Source organism: Labrus mixtus, chromosome 17 (genome assembly GCF_963584025.1).
Source record: "Labrus mixtus chromosome 17, fLabMix1.1, whole genome shotgun sequence".
NCBI classification, from domain to species: domain Eukaryota; kingdom Metazoa; phylum Chordata; class Actinopteri; order Labriformes; family Labridae; genus Labrus; species Labrus mixtus.
The window spans coordinates 5316887-5341145 of NC_083628.1; the positions used below are offsets into that span (position 1 = coordinate 5316887).

The following is a 24259-nucleotide window of genomic DNA, read 5'->3' on the forward strand; positions in this document are numbered from 1 at the left end:
TAAGAGATTTGAGATGACAGTGTTTTTTATTGGCCTTTATTGAATAGGACAGCTGAAGAAAGACAGGAAACATTGGGAGGAGAGAGCGAGGGATGACATGCAGCAAAGGGCCAAGGTCGGATTTGGACCCACTGCCGCTGTGATGAGGACTAAAGCCTCTGTACATGGGGCATGAGATACAACCGCTAGGCGATCAGTGCTCAATGACAATGTTCTCTAACGGTGGCTTTTGAGGTCAAGAATGAACTTGGAAGTTATTAAGGAGAAGAAGTCCTTAAAAAGGATAAAAACTAAAATCTTAGGTGACATGATCAGAGATGATCATGCCTTTTAGTTAAACCTCCAAAGCTACATGAACATAAAGGTTGTTTCTTTGATAATTAGGCTAACTTTTATTTTACAGTCAAACGATTGATTTCATTAAAAAAGGTCAAATATAGAATAAATGTTCTTCTTATTTTCATTTCTTCAGAATTAATTCACACATTATAATAAAAGACTATTCTTACTGTCTTACTAATTCATTATGGGTAGAGCCTGAGGCTGCCAACTGAAGTTCAATGTGTTTCAAACCAAACAAAAACATTCCTATTTTTAAATGTAAGTACTGAAACATCAGAGGTTATATTGAGGTAAGACTGCTGTTTGAAAGATCAATAACGTCCATATTTCATTAGATTTACAGTCAGCCCACACACTGCAAGTCTTTAAAGTGCTCAGAAAGAAAAAAAAAAAAACATTAACTGTCTACCCTGACAAAAAACAAAAACATAAAAAGACAAAGGCCTAGATGAAGACCATGCTATTACATGTAAAGCTCACAACAATGTAATGAGTGGTCTTTAAGGTTGTTATTTTCTTAACATCCTTTGATTTAAAAACATGACAAGATACAAGATGTTAGGCAGGAATGAAAATAACAATGAAAATTGCAAAAAAAAAAAAAAATGTTTAAAAAAAAATGTGCAGCCTTCATGAGAAAATGTTTAGAATTAAAGAGAGGCAAGTGTTGCGTTTGGGCATTTGAGTTATTTAAACTATTTTCTATTCTTCTACCTAAATTAACAGGAAAGTTAAAAAGTAAAACATATGCAGTATATGTTACTGCTTAAAGATAAACTTAAGAAATCTAATTATTTTTCAAAAAAAACTTGGAGAAAAAAATTAAACATTTTTCTATTGATCTTCTCTTGGGACATTTTCATAATGGACTAAACCACGCGACAGAAATGTTAACTCCCCTTCATTTGTGTCTTAAACAGGACACGTGCTCGTCCATGGTGGGATTATTTGTTGCCCCACACTGAACACAGACGGATTGTGTGTAGAGGAGCCGGGAGATGTCATCCTCACTACACCTGTGCTGCCGCCTCCTGGACGGACGCGACTCCTTCGCAGCGACTGTACTATAAGTGAACGGACAGCTTATGAGCCCCACTCAAAGCGAGAGAACCCACACACACGGAGCGGGGATGGCGAGGATACCACTGCTGCACCTCCGCGTCCTCCTCGCGGGGCTTTTACTGGCAGACCCCCTGACTGTCCGGGCGAACAGAGGGGCGACGTTGCCGGACGAGGAGAGAGACAAAGAGAGCGACGCGGAGACGCCATGTGAGGTGAAATCCGTTACCGTGTCTACGCTGCCCGTACTCCGGGAGAACGAGTTCAGCTTCACCGGCGGAGCCTCGGGGAACGTGGTCGGAGGAGGAGGCGGAGGGGGTGCTGGTGCTTCTTCTTCTTCTACTGGAGCAGGTGGAGGAGGAACTGGGGGAGGAGGAGGAGGAGCAGCAGGAGGAGGAGGAGGAGGAGGAGGAGGAGGGGGGGAATCCCGACTCCTGTTATTCGTTAGGACCGACCTACCTGGGAGAATTTCCGTCATGGATGATCTTGACAACACCGCGCTTCCGTACTTCACGCTGGGTAAGAACTGCTTTGGTTGCTGTGTTTTCCCTCCAAAATGACAACCCAGTCAACCCAGCTTCGCATATTGTGTGTATTAGTGTCCCAAATCATGCTCTCAAACACCCGACTCTTTGGCGTTTCGTTCCCTGCCCTGTTTCCAGCAGCTTGTTTCCTAGCTGAAACGTCATCTACCAGGCAAAAAGTTCAACAAATAACCCAGCTGGAATCATAAAGCTCTCTTCCCGTTATGTTGCTTTAAGAAGTGCTGCCTCTGCTTGGGATACAAACTACCAAAAAGTAGGCTACCACTCCTGTCCAAGTGTCACTCCACCTCGCGCCTGGCTTTCTCATTTTGTGGTTTAATATGATTATGACTTCAAATTTCATGCATGCCCCCCTCAGCATGGCGCCCTAATCAAGGAGTGCAATTTGGCCCTTCAAATAGGCATAAAATTGGTGTTTTATTCTCACATGAGCACGTGCATTGCTGGTGGTAGAAATTGGACAGCGTAAAACACTACAGGGCTGCACATACACACACCTTTCTTTTTGTGTGTGTGTGTGTGTGTGTGTGTGTGTGTGGGTTTAGTCACAGATCACTGAGAAAATCAAAACAGCGCCACGCCAGCCTTTGACAGGTCATCTGGAGTTCTCTGTGGAAGCCATTTACTATCAAATGGTTTTGGCAGTGGCATCCCTGATTGGATAATCATTGTGGATATAATAGCAGGAAAGTATTCCTACCTGCCTGACACCGCCTGCGAAAGATATTTGCTTTGGAATAAAAGGCGGAGTATGCATGAAAGGGAACTTGCTTACCTTGCGTTTTCCATGTTTTCCCACTTATGTCACAGAGTCATGCGAAAGATGAACGTCCTTATTCTCCCCCCCCACCATCTCCCCCATTTGGTGTGTGAGCCAAGAAAGTGTAGAAGTGCGGCGTGTGTTTGGCTCCGAGTGCTGTTTGTTAATGCAATAGGCCTCACAAGGCGGGCCATAATTTGCGAAATGCTGAATGTTTTCCAGTTCTGTTTAGGGCCACTGTGTTGGATCATTATGACAGAAACCCAGTTGTATGGCAAACACAGAGATGAAAGTCTCCGTAGAGGTCAGCGATGAGAGAATTCATGTCTCATTACTACATTTAAGGCCTGTGGTTTGCTGTGTTTTTTTTGCTCTGTGTCATTCACAGTATCAGGAGTGCCGACTAAACTGGCTGCGCGCAGCAAAGGCAGGGATGGAAGGCAGGCAGGCAGGCAGGCAGGCAGAGGGCTGGAGCATTAAGCTAGTAAATCACTTTCTATTCTCATTAAGGACAGCCGTTGACTGGTGAGAAAGGCCTCTCTGTCCTCCCAGTCAGCCAGCTAGCAAATTTGCTGCTTCACCCTTGCAGTGCACGACTACAAGCCGTGAAAGGGGTGGAGGAGGAGAAGGGCTTCCACAGTTTCAATGCAAGCATGCTGACCACATTGTGAAACTAAAAACCTATTTTTCGGCTTGTATTATCTTTGATGAAACAAAGTATTCCTCCTAAAAAAAAACAAAAAACGGAAATGTATGATGATAAATATCACCCGCTCAGACAGTGCTTACCATATTTGTTTATCTGAAATACCATAGTCAGAATATTTCTATTAAAGCGTGTCTGTTTGGCACCCGATGTGGACGTGGACGTGGAAGCACCTTTTTTATTCATTGCATCTTGCCGGTCAGATGTGTTGGTACTTCACTGAGAAAAGAATCTCATCCTACAATGCGTTTTTTTTTTTTTGCATCGCCAAGGAAGAGAGAGCACGACACAACGGGAGCTTCACATACACACACACAAGTGAGACATGCACACACACACACACACAGCGCTGTTCTCCTTGGCTGGCTATCAATCACGTCTCGCCCCTGTTACGCCTCTGTTACTACCTCTGAAGTCAATACAAAGGGTGGATCACATCGTCCCCCCCAATTATGCCTCAGTGACCGCAAACATGCATAATGAAAGCAACGCGTCATGGCAGTCTTGATAGGGCTTCAAGTTGTTTGACACCTACCCTGCTGGAGCCGTTTTAGGCTTTAAATATGACACCTTAGAAATAATCAGTCTTGTCGATTATTGTCTCGTTTGCAATTGAGGCTCATTTAGATGCATCAGTGTTACATTTGGTCCATTTCATTACCTGCTAAAACGTCTCACAGTAGCTTTAAATTACATGTTTTCAGGTCGCCCGCACACTATAGGCCACAGTCTTGGATGTAAAATCTAACTCTTGTCCCTCTGCTACAAATTATTCCCCCACTTTCTCCTGCCATCTTCTTATTCATCATACCAACAACAACAGTCAAGATAATTGCCAAAATGAAATCCAATTTTCATGCTACAAAAAGTGTACGATTATCCAAAACCATGAAACGTGTTCTGTCCAGTATTGACACTAAATGATACTACCGCACATCAAAATGTAATAGCATAGAGAGAGAGAGGGAAAAAAAATCAGAACACAACAATAGACATTTCCGCGTCACCCGCGTTCTCTTAAGTGTTCCATATTCAGCGGCGTAACACATAAGGTCATGTCGGCAGCTTTTTCCGCTGATGGATGTATTCGCGGCAGGGTTCTTCCTGTGAAATTAAATGTTGTTCCTGACATCAGAAAATCACACAGTGTTGTTGATTCCGTGGGAGAAAATGAACAGCGTGAATTACACAAACACACACAACAGTGAATATTTATAAAGCAGGATTTAATTTGCGGCATCGATATTCCACCTAAAAATCCCTTAAAATCTGAATTGCAGTTCAGTTCAGCTCAAAAAACACATGTTATGTGGGCTAAAGCATGGGTGTTTTTTTTCTGTTCACATAATGTTTAATACTCTCTTAAACATCATATGGGACTGTACAGTATGTGGCAAAGGAGAGAACCACCCACCAACTCTCCATTCGGTTGTTTAAGTGTCTGTTGTGTTAACAAAGTTACAAAGCAGTCTCTCAACTACAGGGCAGAACATTCCAGAAAACAAATGTAAACAGCTTTTGTTCTAACGTTTTCTCACTTACTGTGATGGCAGAGAATGAACATATTGAAAGTTGTTCGCCTTGTCTACACACTGCTTGCTTTTTTTCCTCGTATTTCGTGGACATTTTGACCTCTTGCGCTTACATTAACACAAATTCTGCTTCCAAATTTAAGCCACATTAGCATGCACTCAGTATTTGAGTGCATTCAGAGTGAGCTGTTCCACACCATGCTTTACATGTTCCTGGTTATAGACCACGTGTTTCATTTCCACCTCCTCACAGCCGCTGTGTTTGCAGCGTATAACTCAATTCACTTACTAATTATTGAAAAGGGTACCACAGAGATCCTCCTAATTAACAAAATGCCATCCGAGCCGTAATGAGCACAGGCTTGTGTCTGATCTCTCCGATGCTGTCAGATGTCCGACTGTTTCGTCGAAAGCGACCAGTCAGAGGTTAGAAAAGAGGGGCGGGGTGTAAAGGACAGCGAGTCACCTCTTCCAACTGTGGCCTGCCTGCTCGGCTTTGATTTATCACCTCAAGTGTCACGGAGAACGGATGAGCGGAAAGGGCAGTGCGGAGGAAATGTGCAAGGCTTCTTCCCCTCCCCCGATTTTGTTGTTCTGTTTGCCCTGCTTTGTCTTATTATGTGCTATTGAATAATAATAAAGCTAATATAGAGAGAGCAATGTTTGCACAGGGCATTGGAGTTGCTGGTATGTTTTTTTTTTTTTTCTGGGTTTATGCACTAAAGCGCAATGGGAAATCTTTTTTATTTATTTCAGCCCATTCAAGGAAATAAGTGTTTTATCTTTTCTGCTTCAGGGCTTTTCTAGTTTCTTGACCAGTATCGTCTATTTTACATTTAAAAAATCTGTGTTAACAGGGCTGACTGGATTTTTGGCACCAATATTAAGAAAAGAGACAATCCAATACCGATATATTGGCCGATATCTTTCTTCGATCAATGTCCAACCTGTAGAGCTAGATAGATTTAGATGTACACATTGCGTGCGTTGATCCCTCAAATGCAGTTATCAAACTCTTGTGGAAAAAACACACAGTATATGTATATGCATTTGTGTTGATGCATTTTAGCAAGCTAGAAAATTAGTTTTCATTACGACACCTTCAAGGAAATAGGTGATTTAACTTTTCAGCTTCAGGGCTTTTCTAGTTGCTAAACCACCATACCAATCTTTTACGTTCAAAATTTAAGTGCAACCAATTTTTAATGCTTAAATGCTTAATTAAAACTTTAAGTTTCACACTTTAAATTTTAAATGAATTCAGTGGAAAAAAAAAAAAAGAATCCCTGTGTTTCAATCATGATTGCACCGTGATTCTTTACATACCAAAACTATGTGTGCATTGTTCAGATTCATATAACAAGCTTGTAGAAGCATACTTTAAAATTCCAGATATATACGTCCAACTGGAGATGGGGGAAAAAAACGGTGTATGTAAAAATCAAGATTCTTCTCTTCTAAGATTTAAAATCAATTCATAACTTCCAAAAATCTGTTTATTTTGGCCAATCAGTCACTCCCTGCTAAGTGCTAAGGCTAGCTCTTTAACTCAGTAGAATTCCAAATAGAGCAGCAAGGAATTCAACCAGTCTCACAGATCGTCTTGAATTGAAAATCGATTCTGAATCGAATCGTGACCCCGACAATCGAAATTGAATCGAATCGTGAGACACCCAAAGATTTCCAGTCTTAATACCTACAGTTTTGCTATGTCCTGGACTAATGCTTCCATCATGATTCTTAAAAATAAAAAGGGTTAGAGCGCTGCATTTTTAATGCATTTTTAGTGCACACTGCTCAAAAGGTATTTCTAATGCAAGGAGAGAGAATTCCTATGCTGCTATGCTTTGCACACAGGATAGTTTTCTCCCCCTCATTAAGTGATGTGGGTTGTGGTAAAAAAAATCAATGTGGTTAGCAACATGGCTGACTCTGTAAACACCTCATTAGGAGTTCACCTTTTTAAAAACCTTCAAGCATATAAAGCTGGATCGAAGCCATTTAAATATCCCCCCTATCCTTCATCGTCCCTGTCCATCGTACTGGCATAAATCTTTACACGTTTCATTTTTCACCACATCTTGGTCTTTTTTTCTTCTTCTTCTTCTTCTTCTTCCTGCGCATCTTATCAAGTCAGGCATGTCATCCAGCCTTCTCCTCGCCTCTCCCCGCCTCCCCTCGCTGCATCATCCCAAGCAGGACTTTCAGAAAAACCTGCTCGCTTAGAGATGGGAGATTAAAAGCAACAGTGGTAGAGTGAGGAAAAAAAAAAGAGAGCCTGCGCTGGACCACTGAGCTCCCTGTGGCATAGAGACATGTGCACTGCACTACATCTCAGTCTTATGTCAGGGGTTAAGCTTAGCACTGCAGGACCAACTATGGAGAGGGGGAAAAGGTCAACAGGAGGGATGGGAGTTATTACACGGTGTGGCGCTTAGAGAGAAGTGCCAGTGATCTTTTCTAAAATGTAGACATTGCACTAAAATTAGCGCTTTTTGAGATTATGTTAGGAATACTATAAACAAACTGATAACTGATATTCAGATGGTTTTCAAAGACTATAGAGAAAAGGCTAAAAATGGACAAGTGGACGATTTGTCATCTTTTGACCATACATAGAGCTGTAGCTCCCTGTCTTATTGAGATGGATGACTCATTTGTAGCATACATCTAATGCACTCTGTCCATTGTTATCAGTCGTGTCTTTCGGTGCATTCGTATCAAGCAGCAAAAATTAAGACAATGCTGAAGTGCAGAATCCTGCAGTTCATTGAGGGTCCACTTGAGGCTGGCTCCTGTTGGCACATGTAGGACACAAAAGTCATATGTCCCATTTGTAATCGGTAGACCGCATGATCTTTAGAGCAGAGCTTCCAGTGCCAAGTAAGACTGTATTTCAATTTATCCTATGATGAGAGTTCCTGACTGAAATTGGTCTTTATAAAAATGGGCATTTTGAAAATACATTATAGGCCATATGTACGCCCAGTGTACTACCGAGGAAAGATGCAGTAATTCAAAATAAGGTGAAAGATAGCTTTTGATACTGTTTGAAAGGTCTTAAAGTGGGCTGCATAGTGGTGCAGTGGTTGCTGTCTCACTTTAAGATGGTTCCTGGTTTGATCCCTGTCTGGACAGGTGCCTTTCTGTGTGGAGTTTGCATGGTTTCCCCGTGCATGTGTCGGTAGGAGTGAGTGTGAGCATGAGCATGAAAGTCAGTTTGTCTTTGTATCAGCCCAGTGAATCGACTGCGGCGAACAAGTCCAGGGTGTAACCCGCCTCCTGCCCAATGACAGGTGGGATTGGTTCCAGCCTTTTACCCCAAACGGGATAAGCAGTATCTATATAATGTATTGGTAAATGTGTTAGAGTCTACATGGCCACAATAATGATGAAAGAAAAAACAAATGACATGCCTTTGCCCAGGCTTGATAATATTTGAAAATTGAGAGCTGCTGGTGATGACAGTAGCAGGTGTGAAGGATGGATGACTCTGGGTGTTAAATGCATCCACAGCTTTGTGTAGCAGTGGTGTATCAAGGATGGCAGCGCTGACGTTGTTGGACAGCTTTGCCGTGTGACACAGGATGTGAGAGAAATTAAAGGAATAAACGACTGTGTGTGTGTGTGTGTGTGTGTGTGTGTGTGTGTGTGTGTGTGTGTGTGTGTGTGTGTGTGTGTGTGTGTGTGTGCGCACAGAAAGGTGCTGGGCTTCTATCAGCCTCGTTATCAGCTTCAGTGGTCCTCTGTGTGAATTCCACCGGTCCATGGAGGGATGAAACGTTATTCCTCCAAAATATATATATATTTTTTTCAAATATAATACTGATGTGAGCACAGTAAGGTATCATTGGTCCAGAATGTTCTCTAGGTTGTAAACTGAGGTGAGGAATTGTGACGGCGAAGCCAACAGCGAGTGATTCACACTGTTTTTCATCCTCATTAGTCACACCTGTATGCAAGCATCAGCATTCAACCGGTTTCTCATCTCGTTAATTCCGTTGTTAGTCTTTCAGTTTGTTGAAATGTTGTCAAAGTACGCCTGTTCTTTGTTCACTTCTTTAACAGGTTTATAGATAGAAGACAGTGTCACTCTCAAACAGCTAAATAGATAACACATCCACATCATATACAGAATAACTAACAAGAGTCTCCTCCTCCAGAAGAGCATATTTTAACTGATCTCAGACTCCTCCACTGTACAGTATTTATCTTTTACTATCAGTACTGGGAACCTCTCCAACCATTATATCTATGTTTCCAACAGAGCTGCTGTGGTCTTGACTGTACTGTCGTCTCAAAAAAAAAAAAACATCCTAAAAATACATTTTGAAAGAAAATCCCTGATGCTTAGGCCCAGTGGGTGGTAAACTAAGGCCAGGGGACTCTCCTGGTGAGCAATACACTGGTGGAAAAAAAGCTGCTATTTCTTAAAGTGGAAATCAAGGCTGATTGCACAGTTTCACAGTTTCATAACTAAGATTTTAAAAACAGAACCAAGGAAACAGTCCACTCAAGAGGGTTGATGCAAAGAGTGCTTCTGCATATTCTGGCTCTTGTGCAGCTGCATAGATCCTTATCAAAAACTACAGAAACAGTTCAGTTGTCACTACAGATTTTTTTAACGTTAAAGGTCACATGCCATCCTCCTTTTCAGTTTAAATAAGTCTCAGAGGTCCACAAAACAATTCTGTGAAGTTTCTTGCAACGAATCCACTCCGATCCGGTATTTTAGCATGTCTATAAACCCTATTTCAGCCCTGCTCAGAACAGGCTGTTTCTGTGTCTGTAGCTTTAAATGCAAACGAGCTGTGTCTGACCACGCCCCTTACTGAAAGGGGATGTGGCTCCAGATTTCTCCCACCATTCCTCTAAAGTTTACAATGAGAAGACTTCATGACATCACAGAGGGCAGTAACCCCTCCCCCAGGTGGGTGACACTCCCACAGCTAGGTGTTTGTTCTGTCCTCTGTGATGCCTCGAAGGGAAAATCTTTAAACGGCCTGTTTGAGCACACATTTTCTGAAAAGTGGAGCAGGCAAAAAGGGGACTCCAGCACACTGAAATCTGAATTGCACAAATACTTGGGCAAATTTTTTTATTAAGTTGTCAAAATGGTTGTACAAATAGTGCTCTTTCTTGCTCGCTGCAGATTTGCTTAGAAACATGACTGAAGAGCTAAACTTCCTTTTTTAAAGCAAAAGTATAAAACATTTTTGTAATCTTGTAGACAAGCTGTTTGACTGTAGTCTGAACATGCCAAATGTTGTTTTATTGCTGCGATAAAAAAAAAAAAAATCTTCTTGGGGTGGTTTTGCAAAGAAACATTTCTCTGAAAAACAAAAAGATTGTAAGGTTGTATCACTTCACTCAACAAGACACTCATTCAACCGGCAGAGAGTGAAGATTCACACTCATTTAGTTTAATGGTTATGTGGCTGAGTAATGACATGGAAAGGATGAATGACTTGTGCTTAGTGACCCATGCTGCTGCTTCTCCTGTGCAGAAACTGTGTTTTGTAAATGCTTTGTTTGACTATCAGCGTCAATAGACTGCGGTGGTTGCTTTTGATCCTGAGATGATAATTTGATCATTACCAGTGCTGAGAGGCTCGTTGTAGATATCTTTGATGACTGAACAAAGAAGTTTATGTAAATACTTCTAATGAATGCACAAGCTCGGGTTCCCGTGCCTTGCCTTATTTTCTCAGATTAATTCAAACAACAGAATACAGAATTGTTTGCGTTTCATTCCTGTTTTATTAATTGGAAAAAGTTCAAAGATATTGTTCTGCAAAGGAGGGGATGAGGAAATTCAGCTTCAGATTTTTTGTTGTTTTCATGTGTTTTATGTTCTACATAAGTCTGATAAGATTGGACATTTTTGTGTGATTTGCTCCCCCAGGATAGACCAAAAAGCACATCCAAGGAAAGTGTGTAGACGTATGTGTAGAATATGTGATATGGAACGTGATACGGTACGCGATATGATGCGTGACACCAATTGTATGTGATACATGATACAATACGTGATAAAGGTGATACAATACTTTATACCATACGTGATACCATACTGGCTGTGGCTCAGTTGGTAGAGTTGTCGCCTCTCAACTGGAAGGTCGAGGGTTGTCAACATGTCCGATGTGTCCTTGGGCAAGACACTTTACCCTGAATTGCTCCCGCTGCTTCGGTTGTGGTGCAGTGTTTCCCACAGGATTTCATGAGACTACTTGTACTTAGAAATAAAGATATTATAGTTGATAATAATTCCCTGACGCTAGCATGGCAAATTAGACTATGGTGCCACAGTCTAGTTAATTAATGGGAAACACTGTGGTGTATGAATGGGATTAGTTACTTCTGATGGATGATACTACATAGCGACCCAACCATCAGTGTGTGAATGGGTACGTGTGACATGCAGTGAAAAAGCGCTATGAGTAGTCTGAAGACCAGAAAAGCGCTATATAAGCTCAAGTCCATTTACAATTTACCATTTAACATACATGATACCGTACGCGATACCATACGCGATATGCGGTATGATACGTGATATGGTACTGCTGAGTCAGCTTGGCAGGAATGATCTTTTAAGAGCATCCTACTTTTTCTTAAAAATTTAAATTGCGGTACTGGTCACCAGAGATACGATAATTGTATCACACGGTAAGGCGACTATGAATTGCCCTTTTTTTCATATTTGGTCCCACTCTTATTACTGTTATAAGACACAAATGAAGATGTCTGTTGTGTGGGTGATTGGGGAAGCTCTAAAAAAATGCAAAGTTTAAATCTAATATTTGGACATTTTAGCTGTGCAGCTGGTTTTAGAAAATGTGTTTTTTGTAATGATACAACCATTGGTACAGAGCCATTCAAGCCATTAGAGTTTTACACAGGACCTCACAGGACCACAGGACAGAACTTTAATGGATTCAGTGACAAGCCAAGGGACTCTCAGCTGTACTCTTATGTCTCTTTCCATGCAATTTAAAACCAGCAGCTTGCATTACATAAGACAATAGCATATAAAATGTCTTTTTTATGCAGACGCTCTTTTCTAAGTCCCACACAACTTATCTTGAGTTGTAAAGCCGACTAGTATCTAAGAACAGCCAGCATGGTGTGTCTAACTAGAGCGCATGCCGCAAGCTGGTTCCCCAAAGATTCATAAACTTTCAGCTTGTATATCGTGGAGGGGCTTTCAAGTCTGTGCACTGAATGCATAATTTGACACTGATTTATAAAAGCAATTCCATTTAGTTGCTCTTTTTGCTCCTTGGGCTCCTTGGCTGTGTCCCCCACCACACAATAAAAAGGCCCCTAGTGACAACAAAAAACTGTGTAAATGCATTTTCTCTCTCTTAGTAAAATACTTTTTATAAAGCCAGCCGGACGTTTGGGGCACAGGGAGTTCGGGTGAAATCCATCAACTCGCACAAAAAAATCTTTAAAAAGCGAGCATGATATACTGACACGCTACATTTTTTACTAAGCAGAAATTTGCCTATGGATCACTGAGGTCAACATCTGTTGGCAATAAATACTTCAGTTCACAGCAAGAGGGGCACACACACACCTTTCAAACAAATATTGGATTAAAGACTGAAAAGAGAAGAGCAGCTTTTCCATTCAAGGTAAATTGGATACAGAGAATAAATCAGCTTAAAAAAGGGAAATCAAAGTTTTCATTCAGTCATTTTAAGCTTAATATCATTTAACCAACCTGAATACTCTTGTGTGATTGTTTCGTTTTTTAAAGTTAGCAATCCAGGTGGAACATATTTTTCTCTTCACTGCCTCTTCAGAGCGATATTTTCTCTCCGGGTTTTAGTTAAAGCTCCTATGAGGAGTTTTAAGCTGGTTATGAAACAGATCGATATTAATATTAACGGTTTTCTGACCCCCAAAAAGCAAGTAAGATCATCAGCGTAAAGATTTGCTGTTTCTATATACTTATTTTTATTGTCTGAAACCACCAGCGGGGGAAGGTAGGCGTCAGACCAAGTGATAAGAGGCACCAAGCCAAAACAGAATATTTAGCATGTTCCACAGCAATGAAAGAAGCATGGGAGAGGATTTATTTATTCATTTATTAAAAAGCACTTATTACACATGAGCAGGACAAAATCAGCAAAGAGATTAGCGTTGCCTCTTTGACCACAGGGGGCACCAAAATCGACACAAACCATAAGTTCCTCACAGGAGCCTGAAGTCAGTCGGATTAATTCTGACGCCAACTATTCTGATGTTTACTTAGAACTACCGATCCCAAAAGAGAAATATTGTTCCTCAGAATTTTCTTTAACAGCAATTTACTTAATAGTGAAAATATTCAGGATGGCGTTGGATTAAAAAATAACAGCACACACTAGGAAGGAATGCAATCATTACTTCTTTAGGTTCTCAATTTTGAAAGATACGGCATCTTGATGGTATTGTTATAACCATACGATATTGATATCAGGGAGAAAAAAATCTGATACCGATATATTGGCCAATATCTTTCCTTGATCTATCTTGGATCTGTAGAGATACATAGATAGATAGATAGTGCAGTTATCAAACACTTGTGGAAAAGATATACAGTATAATGAAGACAAGACGGTTACTCAACTGGAGCAGTAATTGCGCATGTTCATGCATCACCGCTTGACACTGGAGAGTGGTAATGCTTGTTGTAATCCATATAGCGCTCTCTTGCTGTTGAAGAAAACTGCTAGTGTAATACAAAGCAACTCAAATGAAATACTTCTTGACTGGTGAATAAATGTAGTAATATCGGCGCACATCTGCAATAAAATTAGCCGATACCGATAGTCACTTGAAAGCTAATATCGGCTGGCTGATTAATCGGTCAGGATCTGCTTTATAGTTTGGTTGATAATTGAAATAACTTCAATTGTATTGGTTACTAACTGACATTTGGACTTGAGCTTGTATAGGCCTTTTCATGTCTTCTGACTTTCTAGCTTTTTACACCACATGTCACATTCTGTTATTCACACACTAATGGCAGAGGCGGCTATGTACAGTGTCCATCAGTATTAACTAATCCCATTCACAGGCCGCTGACATAGCAGCGGGAGCAATTTGGGTTTCAGCATCTTGCCCAAGGACACCGACTCTACCAATGAGCCACAGCCGGCTCAATATATGCAAAGCAATAAATAATGTGATACCTACCTACACAGGCAAAAAAAAAGGATGCCACATGTAACTAATCTGCGTAATTGCTCTAACCTGCTCTTGTCTGAAAGGCAGACCGAGCCAACGTGGGGACTTTGACCAACCAGATGACATGAATAAACAAAAAATATGCAGAATAAATCCACTCCTAATTGCATGAACTAAATGAAACATGAGCAGAGAAAGAGACTTGGAGGGGAGTCAGAGTAATATTGTGTGTGTGAGATGGACACCGTGTGCTCCTCCAGGCGCTCTGCTCTCACATTCGGATTCCTGCTCGTAGGCTCCAGTGCTGCTCAAAACGTGAAGTTCATCCTCATGTGTGAGCTATCAGGGTTTTTAAGAGCAGGTGGATTTTTTTTACCAGGCTGGGGCTCTTACTTGTGTGCAAGTCCTTTACTTATCTGGCTGGAAAATGTGTTGGAAATCCTGCTTTTACCTGCCTGCTGATACTGAGCCAGTCCTACAGTATATGCAGACTGCGCTCTGTGTGACACTGAAAAAAGCAGCTTGAACCGCAAGTTCTGCTTACATCTGACAGATTCCTCAAAAAAAAAAAAAAAAAAATGCAACTGTATTTTTTTGGGCATGCTGTTCATGGATTTTGTAACTTTTTTTAAGGGATTTTCGATTAAGTTGCACAAGTAATTCAGAGCAAATAAAACCATCAGTCACAAGCAATTTATTCTCAAAGTCCATTTTTTTCTCCATTCCTTGCCAGTAACAGAATGCCAACAAAGACTGTTTTAATCTCTCTGGATTAAGAGGAATAATGCAAAACAGAAAGAAAAAAAATGCATTGCTAAAAATAGCCTCTTTGGCCCATCATTTCCCACTTCCCAGTTTCAGACTTTTTTTCTTTCATATTGAATTTCATGCTCTGCCTAGTTATAAATTAGTCTTTGAGGTGATTTTAATGTCACAACGTGTCCTTTAGCTAAGAGGAAATCATTTTTTTTGTTTTTCTGTTAGCAAGTGCATCGGTGGGTCCATCCAAATAAAGATACATGAGGTGCTAAAATGAAAGTGAGGACCTCTGCGTAAAATTGTCAGCATGGTTATTTCTTTTTTCCCTGCCAGAATCTGGCTCACATGAATTCACTCTCACCCCTCTCTCCATCTCTGTCTTCAAACAAACCAAACGGCCTGTAAATGTCCTCCTACTGTTTGACAGGTTAGACTTGGAGATCATAGGCGGGATGAAAGCTCTCTTTCACTCTGTTCGGGCTTCATGCAGTTGCTCTCTCTCTCTCTCTCTCTCTCTCTCTCTCTCTCTCTCTCTCTCTCTCTCCTGTCCTTGCTTCTTTCATGCACACTCTTGTTCACCCACCTTTTATTCTGAACTTGTCATACTCTGTGTTTTTTTCCTTCTGCAAACATGCTGTGCTGTATTTTTCAATTGTTATAGTCATTTTTTGAAAAACAATTCCATCCAAACCCCACTTTTTTTTTCTACATCTGTTATTTGAAAGCGTTAAGGAGAGTATGTATTGTATCAATATGATGCATATTAGCTCATTAGGACCATATAATGTAGTAAAATAGTCCCAGCTAACCTAGTTAATGGAATTATTGAAATCACGAGGGTCTTATTTTGCAAACATGACAAGCAGCGTGTGTGTTTGAGAAAAGGCGAAAGGAGCGTCATTGTTCATATAAGCTGGTCACAATGATGCTTAAGACCCATAAAATTTGATTCCCACCAGAATTTGCTCTGCACCTTGGAGACGAGCCAGAGCTGCACAGCTCACTAACGTCATATTATCTCCACGGCTCCTACAAACAGATTCTTAAACCTTTTATCTATGCTGGTGTGTTTGTACCTATTTGCATTTCACTCCAAGCCGCACGATCTCTTTAAGATTTCCTTCCAGATTAAGATTGTGCACCATTAATCTACCCTCGACTGATAGCTTCCCCCTCTCCACCATATTTTTTTTTCTTTTAATGCACCGTCATGCACATCTGTACGAGTTCCAGGTGGCTTTATCTGCACAGAGACACATGTTCTAGCGCTTCTGTTTTTTTTGTTTTTTTTTTACCTCTCCAGTCGGCAGTCTGGATAAAATCGGCCCATTGATTTCTAACAAAACATAGACATTTTCTCCACTCTGAGTGCTCGGTTTAGATGTGAACCGACATTCTGTTCGACTTCAGGAAGGGTAGATTAAGTTGAGTTCAAGGCCTGTTGTTTATTGTTTAAGACTACGGTGGCATTGAAGAGGTTTCACCAAAGAATGTATTTTTTAAGAAAGCAGAAAAAAAACGAGTAGAATTACTACATTATTTGTTTGTTAGCAGGAATTATTGATAACTTTCAGTAATATATTTCAAATAATACCAACTGTTTTAGATCAGGTTTGTGCTCATGTTTTCAATACTGTTTTTTTTTCTTCTTCTGCACGGCTCATGGAGCAATGTTTACATTCATTGTCAAAAACATGTTTCCAGGTCTTTGTCCACACTTTCTTCTTTCCTTCAAACGGCATCAGACGAAAGGGAAAAGAGGTGTTTTCAGCACAAACGTGCGCTTCTTGATAAGCCTTGAGGGGTTGGAAAACAAGCATTTGGCCTCACACATTGTATGCTTATCCAGAGGAAGCTCATTGGTATTTCATGGCTGTATCCCCCCTCCAACCCCCCACCAACCATCTCCTTTCATAGGCACAGCACACAGTGGGCTGTTTCTTTTTTTTTTTGTTGCAGGTATTTTGTCTGGCTCTGGATTAGCTCTGATCTAACAGCAATTACCCTTGGAAGTGTAACACAGCATAGCATGCTCTGCTGAGGTCACTGCTAGGTGATGTGCCTTCGGACTGGGTAAGAGCATTGTCAAGTTGAGCAATGGGCTAACGCTGATATGCAGCCTTTGTTGTTCATCTATAGGGCCGTTATACATATTTAAGGGGTTTCTGTCATTGTAATTTTTGTGAGTAGTGGGCTGCTTTAAATCTGTACAACATAAAGCAGATTTGTTTAGGACTAACATCATAATTACCATTTCAATATAGCTGTCTTGCATAGACCCAATGGTGATAAAGCAAGTGTTGATAGCTTACACAAATAGGCATGTAGACATACCCTCCGCCCATCTGTTTTACAATACAACACATTCAGGCAGAGACAAATGTAGCACGTCTGTTTTAAAATGTTAATGTCAGCTCTTCTCGATGAATAAATCACGCAAGGGAAAGGGAAGCAAGCTGTTTTTAGTCAGTAAGAGGCAACATGGTAGCTTCAGCCCGAAAACCTTTGGCTGATTGTGAACCGATGTTACAAACAGTTTTCTCTTCCAACATACCTTAATAGCCTTAAGTCTGAGAAGTCATCAACAAAAAGATATGCCATAAAACATTAAAGCTACTCTTAGTGTTTTTCAGCTGGTTGTAAAATCGACAGAATTTTTGACTTGTGTATTCAATGACCAAAAGCAAATCAAACAAATAGCATGGAGGTTGATTATTTTTATATGGTTATTGTCAATGCCTGAAACGTTGCCGCAGGGTAGGGGCCAGGTGAATTTACACCACCTGCGAAAAACAAGATGTTTACAATTTCTACAGGAAAGATTCTTTACATTTTTTTATTTAAATTTTTTGGATTTGTATGCCTTAATTTAGAAAAAGGACAGTAGATAGAGTCAGAAATCGGGGAGAGAGTAAATGGGGAATGACATGCGGGTCAAGGAGCAACAGGCTGGATTTGAACTCGGGCCACCAGATTGGAGCACTAAAGCCTCCGTCCATGGGGCGTGTGCCCTGACCCGCAAGGCTACCGGTGCCCCACATAGCAAAGATTCTTAGTAAACATAAGCAGGGTTAGGTTTTTGTAACGCCACTTACACATGTAAAGGATAAAACCAGCAGTGAGATGAGATGTACTGCCCTCCCCACAGGGGGGCGCCAAAATCGACTTAAACATGAAGTTCCTCACAGGAGCTTTAAATTGTCATTAATTGTAGTCAAAGTCCCTTAATTTGAATCCTGACATCAACAGCTCGCATCAACCTTTTTTTCAAGAAAAAGTCAGGATAGATGAGGCTGTTTGACTCCCTTATCTATATATTTTAAAATTCTCTATAAAAAAATCCCTAAAGGCAGCAATTTCTCTGTGAGGAAGTCAGGGCTGCTTCTGATAAAAACTGCCAGAGGGAGAAAAAAATGACAATACATGATTTGTCTTTGCGCTTAATTTTTACAAACTTTATTTCAGACTCAAGCTTCAAATTAAAACTTTGAAGATGACTTTACCCGACAGTTGAGTTCAATTAAAACTTTTTTTGGTACCTGTCTGAACTTGTCATTTTCATTGTCAATGTCATTGTTACAAGATAATTTTCAAGTTCTCCCAAAACGCCTCGTTGAATTTGAACAGTTAGGAAGAAAGTTTTTAAGTAGACTGAGGTTTCACTGAGACATACTAACTAAAGGCTAAAGTGCAATGTAGGGCTAGCTAAGCTCATGCTTTCAATTTCCTTGTGGCAAAAAGGAAAATACACATGTTGAAGTGTGTACACTTTAAGACTTACAGACTGTATCTGAAACCGTATAATTTCATACTACTTATCCTAAATATGACTTCCCATTGAGACATCACATGTGAGAAATGCCAAGGTGTGTACTAGACTGGCTAGAATTTTTTGTTGTTGATTTCTATTTATGGACCCACGGATCAGTTAGCTTGGTGATAGCTTGTTCAACGTAGCTCGGACTGGAAATTCTTCATGTGGCCGTTAGTTTAGTACTTTGATAGCATAAGGTCAGATTAGTGAGCGGTATGTAGTCTATACTGTTTGAGTAAGTATTATTCAGTATGTGGTTTTGGATCATAGCATCTAATTATCAATGGAAGAAGCCTGAGTGGCACCAACCATTGGTTTCTGAAGGAGTGTTTTGGAAGCCTTTCCATAGAGGTCACCATATTGGAAATGCTGACTCTATCAAACTCTCGGTCAAACTAATGACGGGCAAAGAACTTGAGCCTTAAGCCTCCTGACAAACTGCTCGAATGACACAAACTGACATTTAAATATTGGGTGTGCATCTTTTGGAACCATCATCAAGCAGACAGTCAAGGAACTTTTTCTGCACTTCTGCACTGGCTTGATTTTTCAAAATGTTTTGCCACTTGTTCCGCACAGCCCTGTAAGGAGCTTTTTAAAAAAAAAAAAAATTGGAGTGAAGCGACGTTTGTGTTCCAAGCGGTGTGTCTTATGTCATTGCTGGTCTCGTCCTCTACATGTACAGTGCTTTATGATGACAAATCTCATCCTGCTTCATTTTCACGGGGAAATGCACGACTGACAGCAAGGCTTTGTCATGGAAATTGTAAACAAAGGCTGCTTTGGAAGCATGTTGAAAATCGCCTTATCTGACACCTACCCGCTGGCAGCAGAAACAGACATAAAAAAAAAGAATCTGAATGGAAATAGTCTATCTCTTTGGTGGAAGTCTTGTTTGCCTTACTAGCTCATAAAGACACATCAGAATCAATTCCTGTCTGTTTCATAACCAATGCAGCTTCAAAAGACTAACTTTTTAGTGGGTTTTTTTTTTCAATAGAATTATAAAACAAGTGATTTAAGAGATGTGTGTATAAATCTACCCACTGCTCTCTGTACAGATATAAAGACATCACTGTGGGATGTTGTGACTTAAAGGGGAGTCTGTAATTACTTTAATTAATGACCCAGCGGTGATTAGAACCTGTTTGTGTTAATGCGGCAGAAGGCAGTGAACATGATTACCACTGACATGACCTGACTCACTCATCCAACACATGGTTACGTGTTATTTACTGATTGGATGATTACATGTAATTCATGGCATACAATGGTTAAACAAATTGTTCTTAGTGTTTTTTTTCTTCTTTCTGGTAGGTATACTTTAATAAAAAACAAAAATATTCAATGTACTCTTGATAGGTCTGTATAAAGTCTTCACATTAACCCATCTATACCAATTGCCCATTGGTTATATATGTGTATATGTCGATGGTACTACTAGGTTAATGAAGCCCCTCTAAAATGGATCTCAAAATTGCACCATTGTAGTTCTAGGGATTATTTAATTACAATATAATTTGAAATGAGGAAAGCAGTGAGATCCTCATATATGGCTTTGTGTGTGGGGGGGGTGTGCCTTCCACCAGTTAATCTAACAGTGTGATCACTGTTCCATAACATGACCGCAATCAGGACAAATGCACTATTAACTCTGTAATGAGACAGCTCAACAAACAGAATTAATGGGTCCATTCAGAATGGCACTCTCCAGCAATCAGCACTTAGTTAGGCTTGTAACTACGGCTGTCAGAAAAAGGGGGAGCGCTCTGCCTGAGCTGAAGTGGAGACAAAAATGTTGATTGATTTTTGTTGTTTAGGCAACTTTGAAAGGAACATATTAGAACTTCTCTTGTGTGCTTTTGAAAACACGACTAAATCTGATACAAGGACACGGCAAAGGTGGTCTCAGTCTTTGAATGTTCATTGAATTCTGAGTGTATTTACTTGGCCTTGAAATCCTTATTAGATTCGTCAAACATTTAGACATTTTTAATGAGTCTAATTGAATCTACAGCTTTTCCAAGAGGCCGACGAGACTAAAGATCTTTTTGTTGATTTTATAAATTGAACCTTTTGTTCTTATGTTGGAAGGGTGTGAAATAACTTGCAAAAACACTTGCTGCAATCAGTCTATCAAGAGCGTGCTACCAACCATCTGCCTCTGAGTCAGGGAGCTGTTAGACAATGTGTGATCTCACACTTTAGTTTTTACAGTAAATACTTGAGACATTCTCACCTCACTTGTTTTTAAAGTGTGATGTACTGTATGTACTGTCGTGTAAATCTTGAGTTGATTTAGAGTTACCTTTGGACACAATCATTTAAAACAGAAAGCTGATATTTGCAAGGTTCGTATCTGTCCAGTCGTTGCAGACGGCTGTCCACAAATGAGTCTGGTTCTGCTCGAGGTTTCTGACTGTTTCCTTGACACTGTTGCCAAGTGCTTGCTCATTGGTGGATTAATACTCATTGGTGTGTCTCTGTTAATAAAAGGGGTTGGTCATGATTTTCGAATATATTCTTATCACATTTTTTTATTTTATGAGTGTCCTGGCCAAGAGGGGCAGGGGCACAATGAACAAGTTACTGACATAAAACGCAGATCAATTACATACACAGATCAATATGTTCTGAGTCAAAGAGGAGAAAAGTAATTTAATTTATAAAAATCATCATGTGATCTTATGTGATCTACCTGATGTGTTAGCATCAAGCTAACAACCTAAGAAGAACATCCCCGGTCCACCAAACAACATTTTTTTCTGTGTTAGTGTGAAAAATGTTGTTTATTTTTTGACATGATTTGTCACATGATCCATATTCTTAAAAAAAAGTATTGGAAAAATTGGAATATGTATCTAGACTTGTTGGTTACTGTCAAAACCAGATGATTCAACATTTTTAAACCCCTCCGACAACCCAATGATGGATTCATTCCTTCGCGCTTTCACTATTACATCCCCTGATCTAATGGGATTTTCCAGACTGACTATTATGATGAAGTAGGCGAATGATTGTCAGGATGTTGCCACTCATCAGTCATATTAATTGCATTTATATGTCATTATTACAGCCTCCTAATGGATGATAGCTGCTTGCAGGCTGTCTCGTTTCTCCTGAACCTAATTGAATTTGAGCCAATGTTTTCCTCTCCCCATGCAAACTGCAACTAGAGTGCTGTCTTTTTCTGTTGTCTCCATATAAAAAGGAAAACATTGCCTCCTTTGACTACTTAATGCTATTTGTCAGTTGATTTAAACAGGCTTCTTAGTTTCCAACCTATCGATCCAGCCACTGTTAAAGGTTACATGGCTTAAAAAAAGTCAACATCTAATATACAGGGATCAAAACAAACATATTTTTGGTGTATTGATTTTTCCTCACTGCAGAGATGGCTCCTAGACGAAACAGGAAAGCAGAGAGCCTGCTTCTCTCTTGTTTTCATTCTATTTAGTTATGCTGAACTGACAATGAGATACCCCAAGCACTCACGAGTTGAATGATGAGTGGATAAGAAAGTCAACCTGCAGAATTAATAGCATTCTTTTAAAGGTCAACTGAAATTTCCAAGACACTTTGAGAAATGATTTGGACACGATAGTAATTTAGATCCAAACTGACTGTTACGTCTTACATCAGAGATAATGCCCAACGAGGAATCCATAACTAGGTTTATATGGGCGATGTGGGGGTCAGAATAAAAATCATTGGCTATAACAAATGGGTGCAGTCTCAGTGATGTCATCCATTGGTTTTTGAAGAGGCATATGATGGCGGTGGCCATGTTCGAAATGCTATCCCAACTTAAATTGCGATCAATCTAGAAACAGACGGGGAGGTAAAGCCGAGGTGAAGCCTTCTGGCAAACACCTAGAATGCGTCCTTCAGTTGGTCAACTCAGCCACGCCCCTTAATCATATTTTGTCATAAATCAGGCTAAATAAAACCAGAATGGATGACGTTTTAAAACACTTGGACACTCCTAGTACTGCAGGTCTTTGCCCTTACCCCATGTGTTTACTTTTTAACACTGGAAGCTACTGCTTGATAAAGTTGTGAGGTTTTAATAAGCCATAATTTGGTTTCCTTGGTATGCAAAGGGTCTAACTAATAATTGTTAAACTGATTCCCATCCCTCAGGGTTTTAATGCAATGCACCTTTTTCACTTGTCAAGCATTTTATTTATCAGTTTATTTGTCTGGGACAATACATCTAATTAAAGTGATACCGATGCAATATAGGACTTCTAGCCATGGCTAATTTAAAGTCTCTGGCTCAGGATAGGCTATTTATAGAACGGATTTTAATACCACCAGGCAAAGGGAGATATTTCCTGTTTGTGACTCGCTTCTGCTTAACTGTGAGCCAGAAACCTAACAGTATCCTAGCAAGATACAAAGTCATTAACTTTGCATACAGCGGTCATACGGTAAATATATGATAGCTACAGTGTTTAGCTACAGGCCAGCTTAACCATCAATGTCATCAACCCCAAATATACTTCATTAAAGTCATGAACAAATTAATGAAATGCCTACTTTTGGCCTGCATATTGTACAATTAGAACCATCCTTCAAAGTTCTAATGCAATGGAAACAAGGTTCACTATTCCAGATCAGATCTTACTGTCGATGGCTTGGCAATGGTAGACATTTCTAGTCCGTGGCTCACCTCATAGAGCACCAGGAAGCTAACGGTATACTTGCACCATTCAAAGTCAATAATATTGTGTCCAGTTGACATGCTGTAAATATGATATGACCTCCCAACAGGTTAGCTAACCATCCATTTAATTATCCCATAAAACAACTTCCAGACTTTCATGAACAAATGAAAATGACCTTGCAGTATGTTATGAAACAATATAGCAATAATGTGTCTGTGTACAGTGTTGTTCTTACCAAATCATTACAGTAAGTCCCATTGACTGGTACTCAACTCAAGGTTTGTATTCTTCATGCACACCATAGCACTCTCAGCTGATTGATTTTAATTGCATCGTACACCAATGTGCTGTTTCATGATTACATTCCTGGTGCAGCGCTCGGCCTGTTTGACTGGCAGAAGCCATTTGATTAGCCGTGAAGCCATATCCCAGCTAAGGTCAGACAGATTCCTAATGATGTGTTGTGTGGTTTTATGGACTCCTCCCATGGGGATTAGGCAGGCCACTGTAATAAGCTGTCACTGAGGCTAGAATCAGCCATTAGAAGCCACTCGTAAATGTCCATATATTCTCCAGACGTGGAGGGCAAAGTGCCTCAATCATGTCACGATCATGACATTTCATGGCTGTTTGTTTGGCTTGCAAACGTTTAACCCCTTCAACTGAAATGGGCTTGTTAAATTGACTTTATTATCTGAGATGTAAAGTCAGGAATGCTGCATCAACTTGTGCAATCCACAACTCATTTCTTATTTCTCTGAGGTAAAGAAAAAAGGCAAGGACACACTTAATGCAAAAAAATATATAATGATCACAACTTTTTGCTCCTTTTCATCATATATATGTTTGAAAAAATGGAAAATACATTCATATTTGTACTTGCTGTTCTCTAAAG

General features: G+C 40.2%; 1 protein-coding gene across 1 annotated transcript in view; it reads left to right on the forward strand.

The window, feature by feature from the left end:
* The first annotated feature begins 448 nt into the window (after window positions 1-448).
* Window positions 449-24259, forward strand: part of LOC132992124 (astrotactin-2-like) — a 307673-nt gene continuing 283862 nt past the window's right edge. The window contains exon 1 of the mRNA XM_061061275.1: window positions 449-1920. Within this exon, the coding sequence (XP_060917258.1) occupies window positions 1428-1920 (493 nt within the window). The 5' untranslated portion in view covers window positions 449-1427. The remainder of the gene's footprint in view (window positions 1921-24259) is intronic.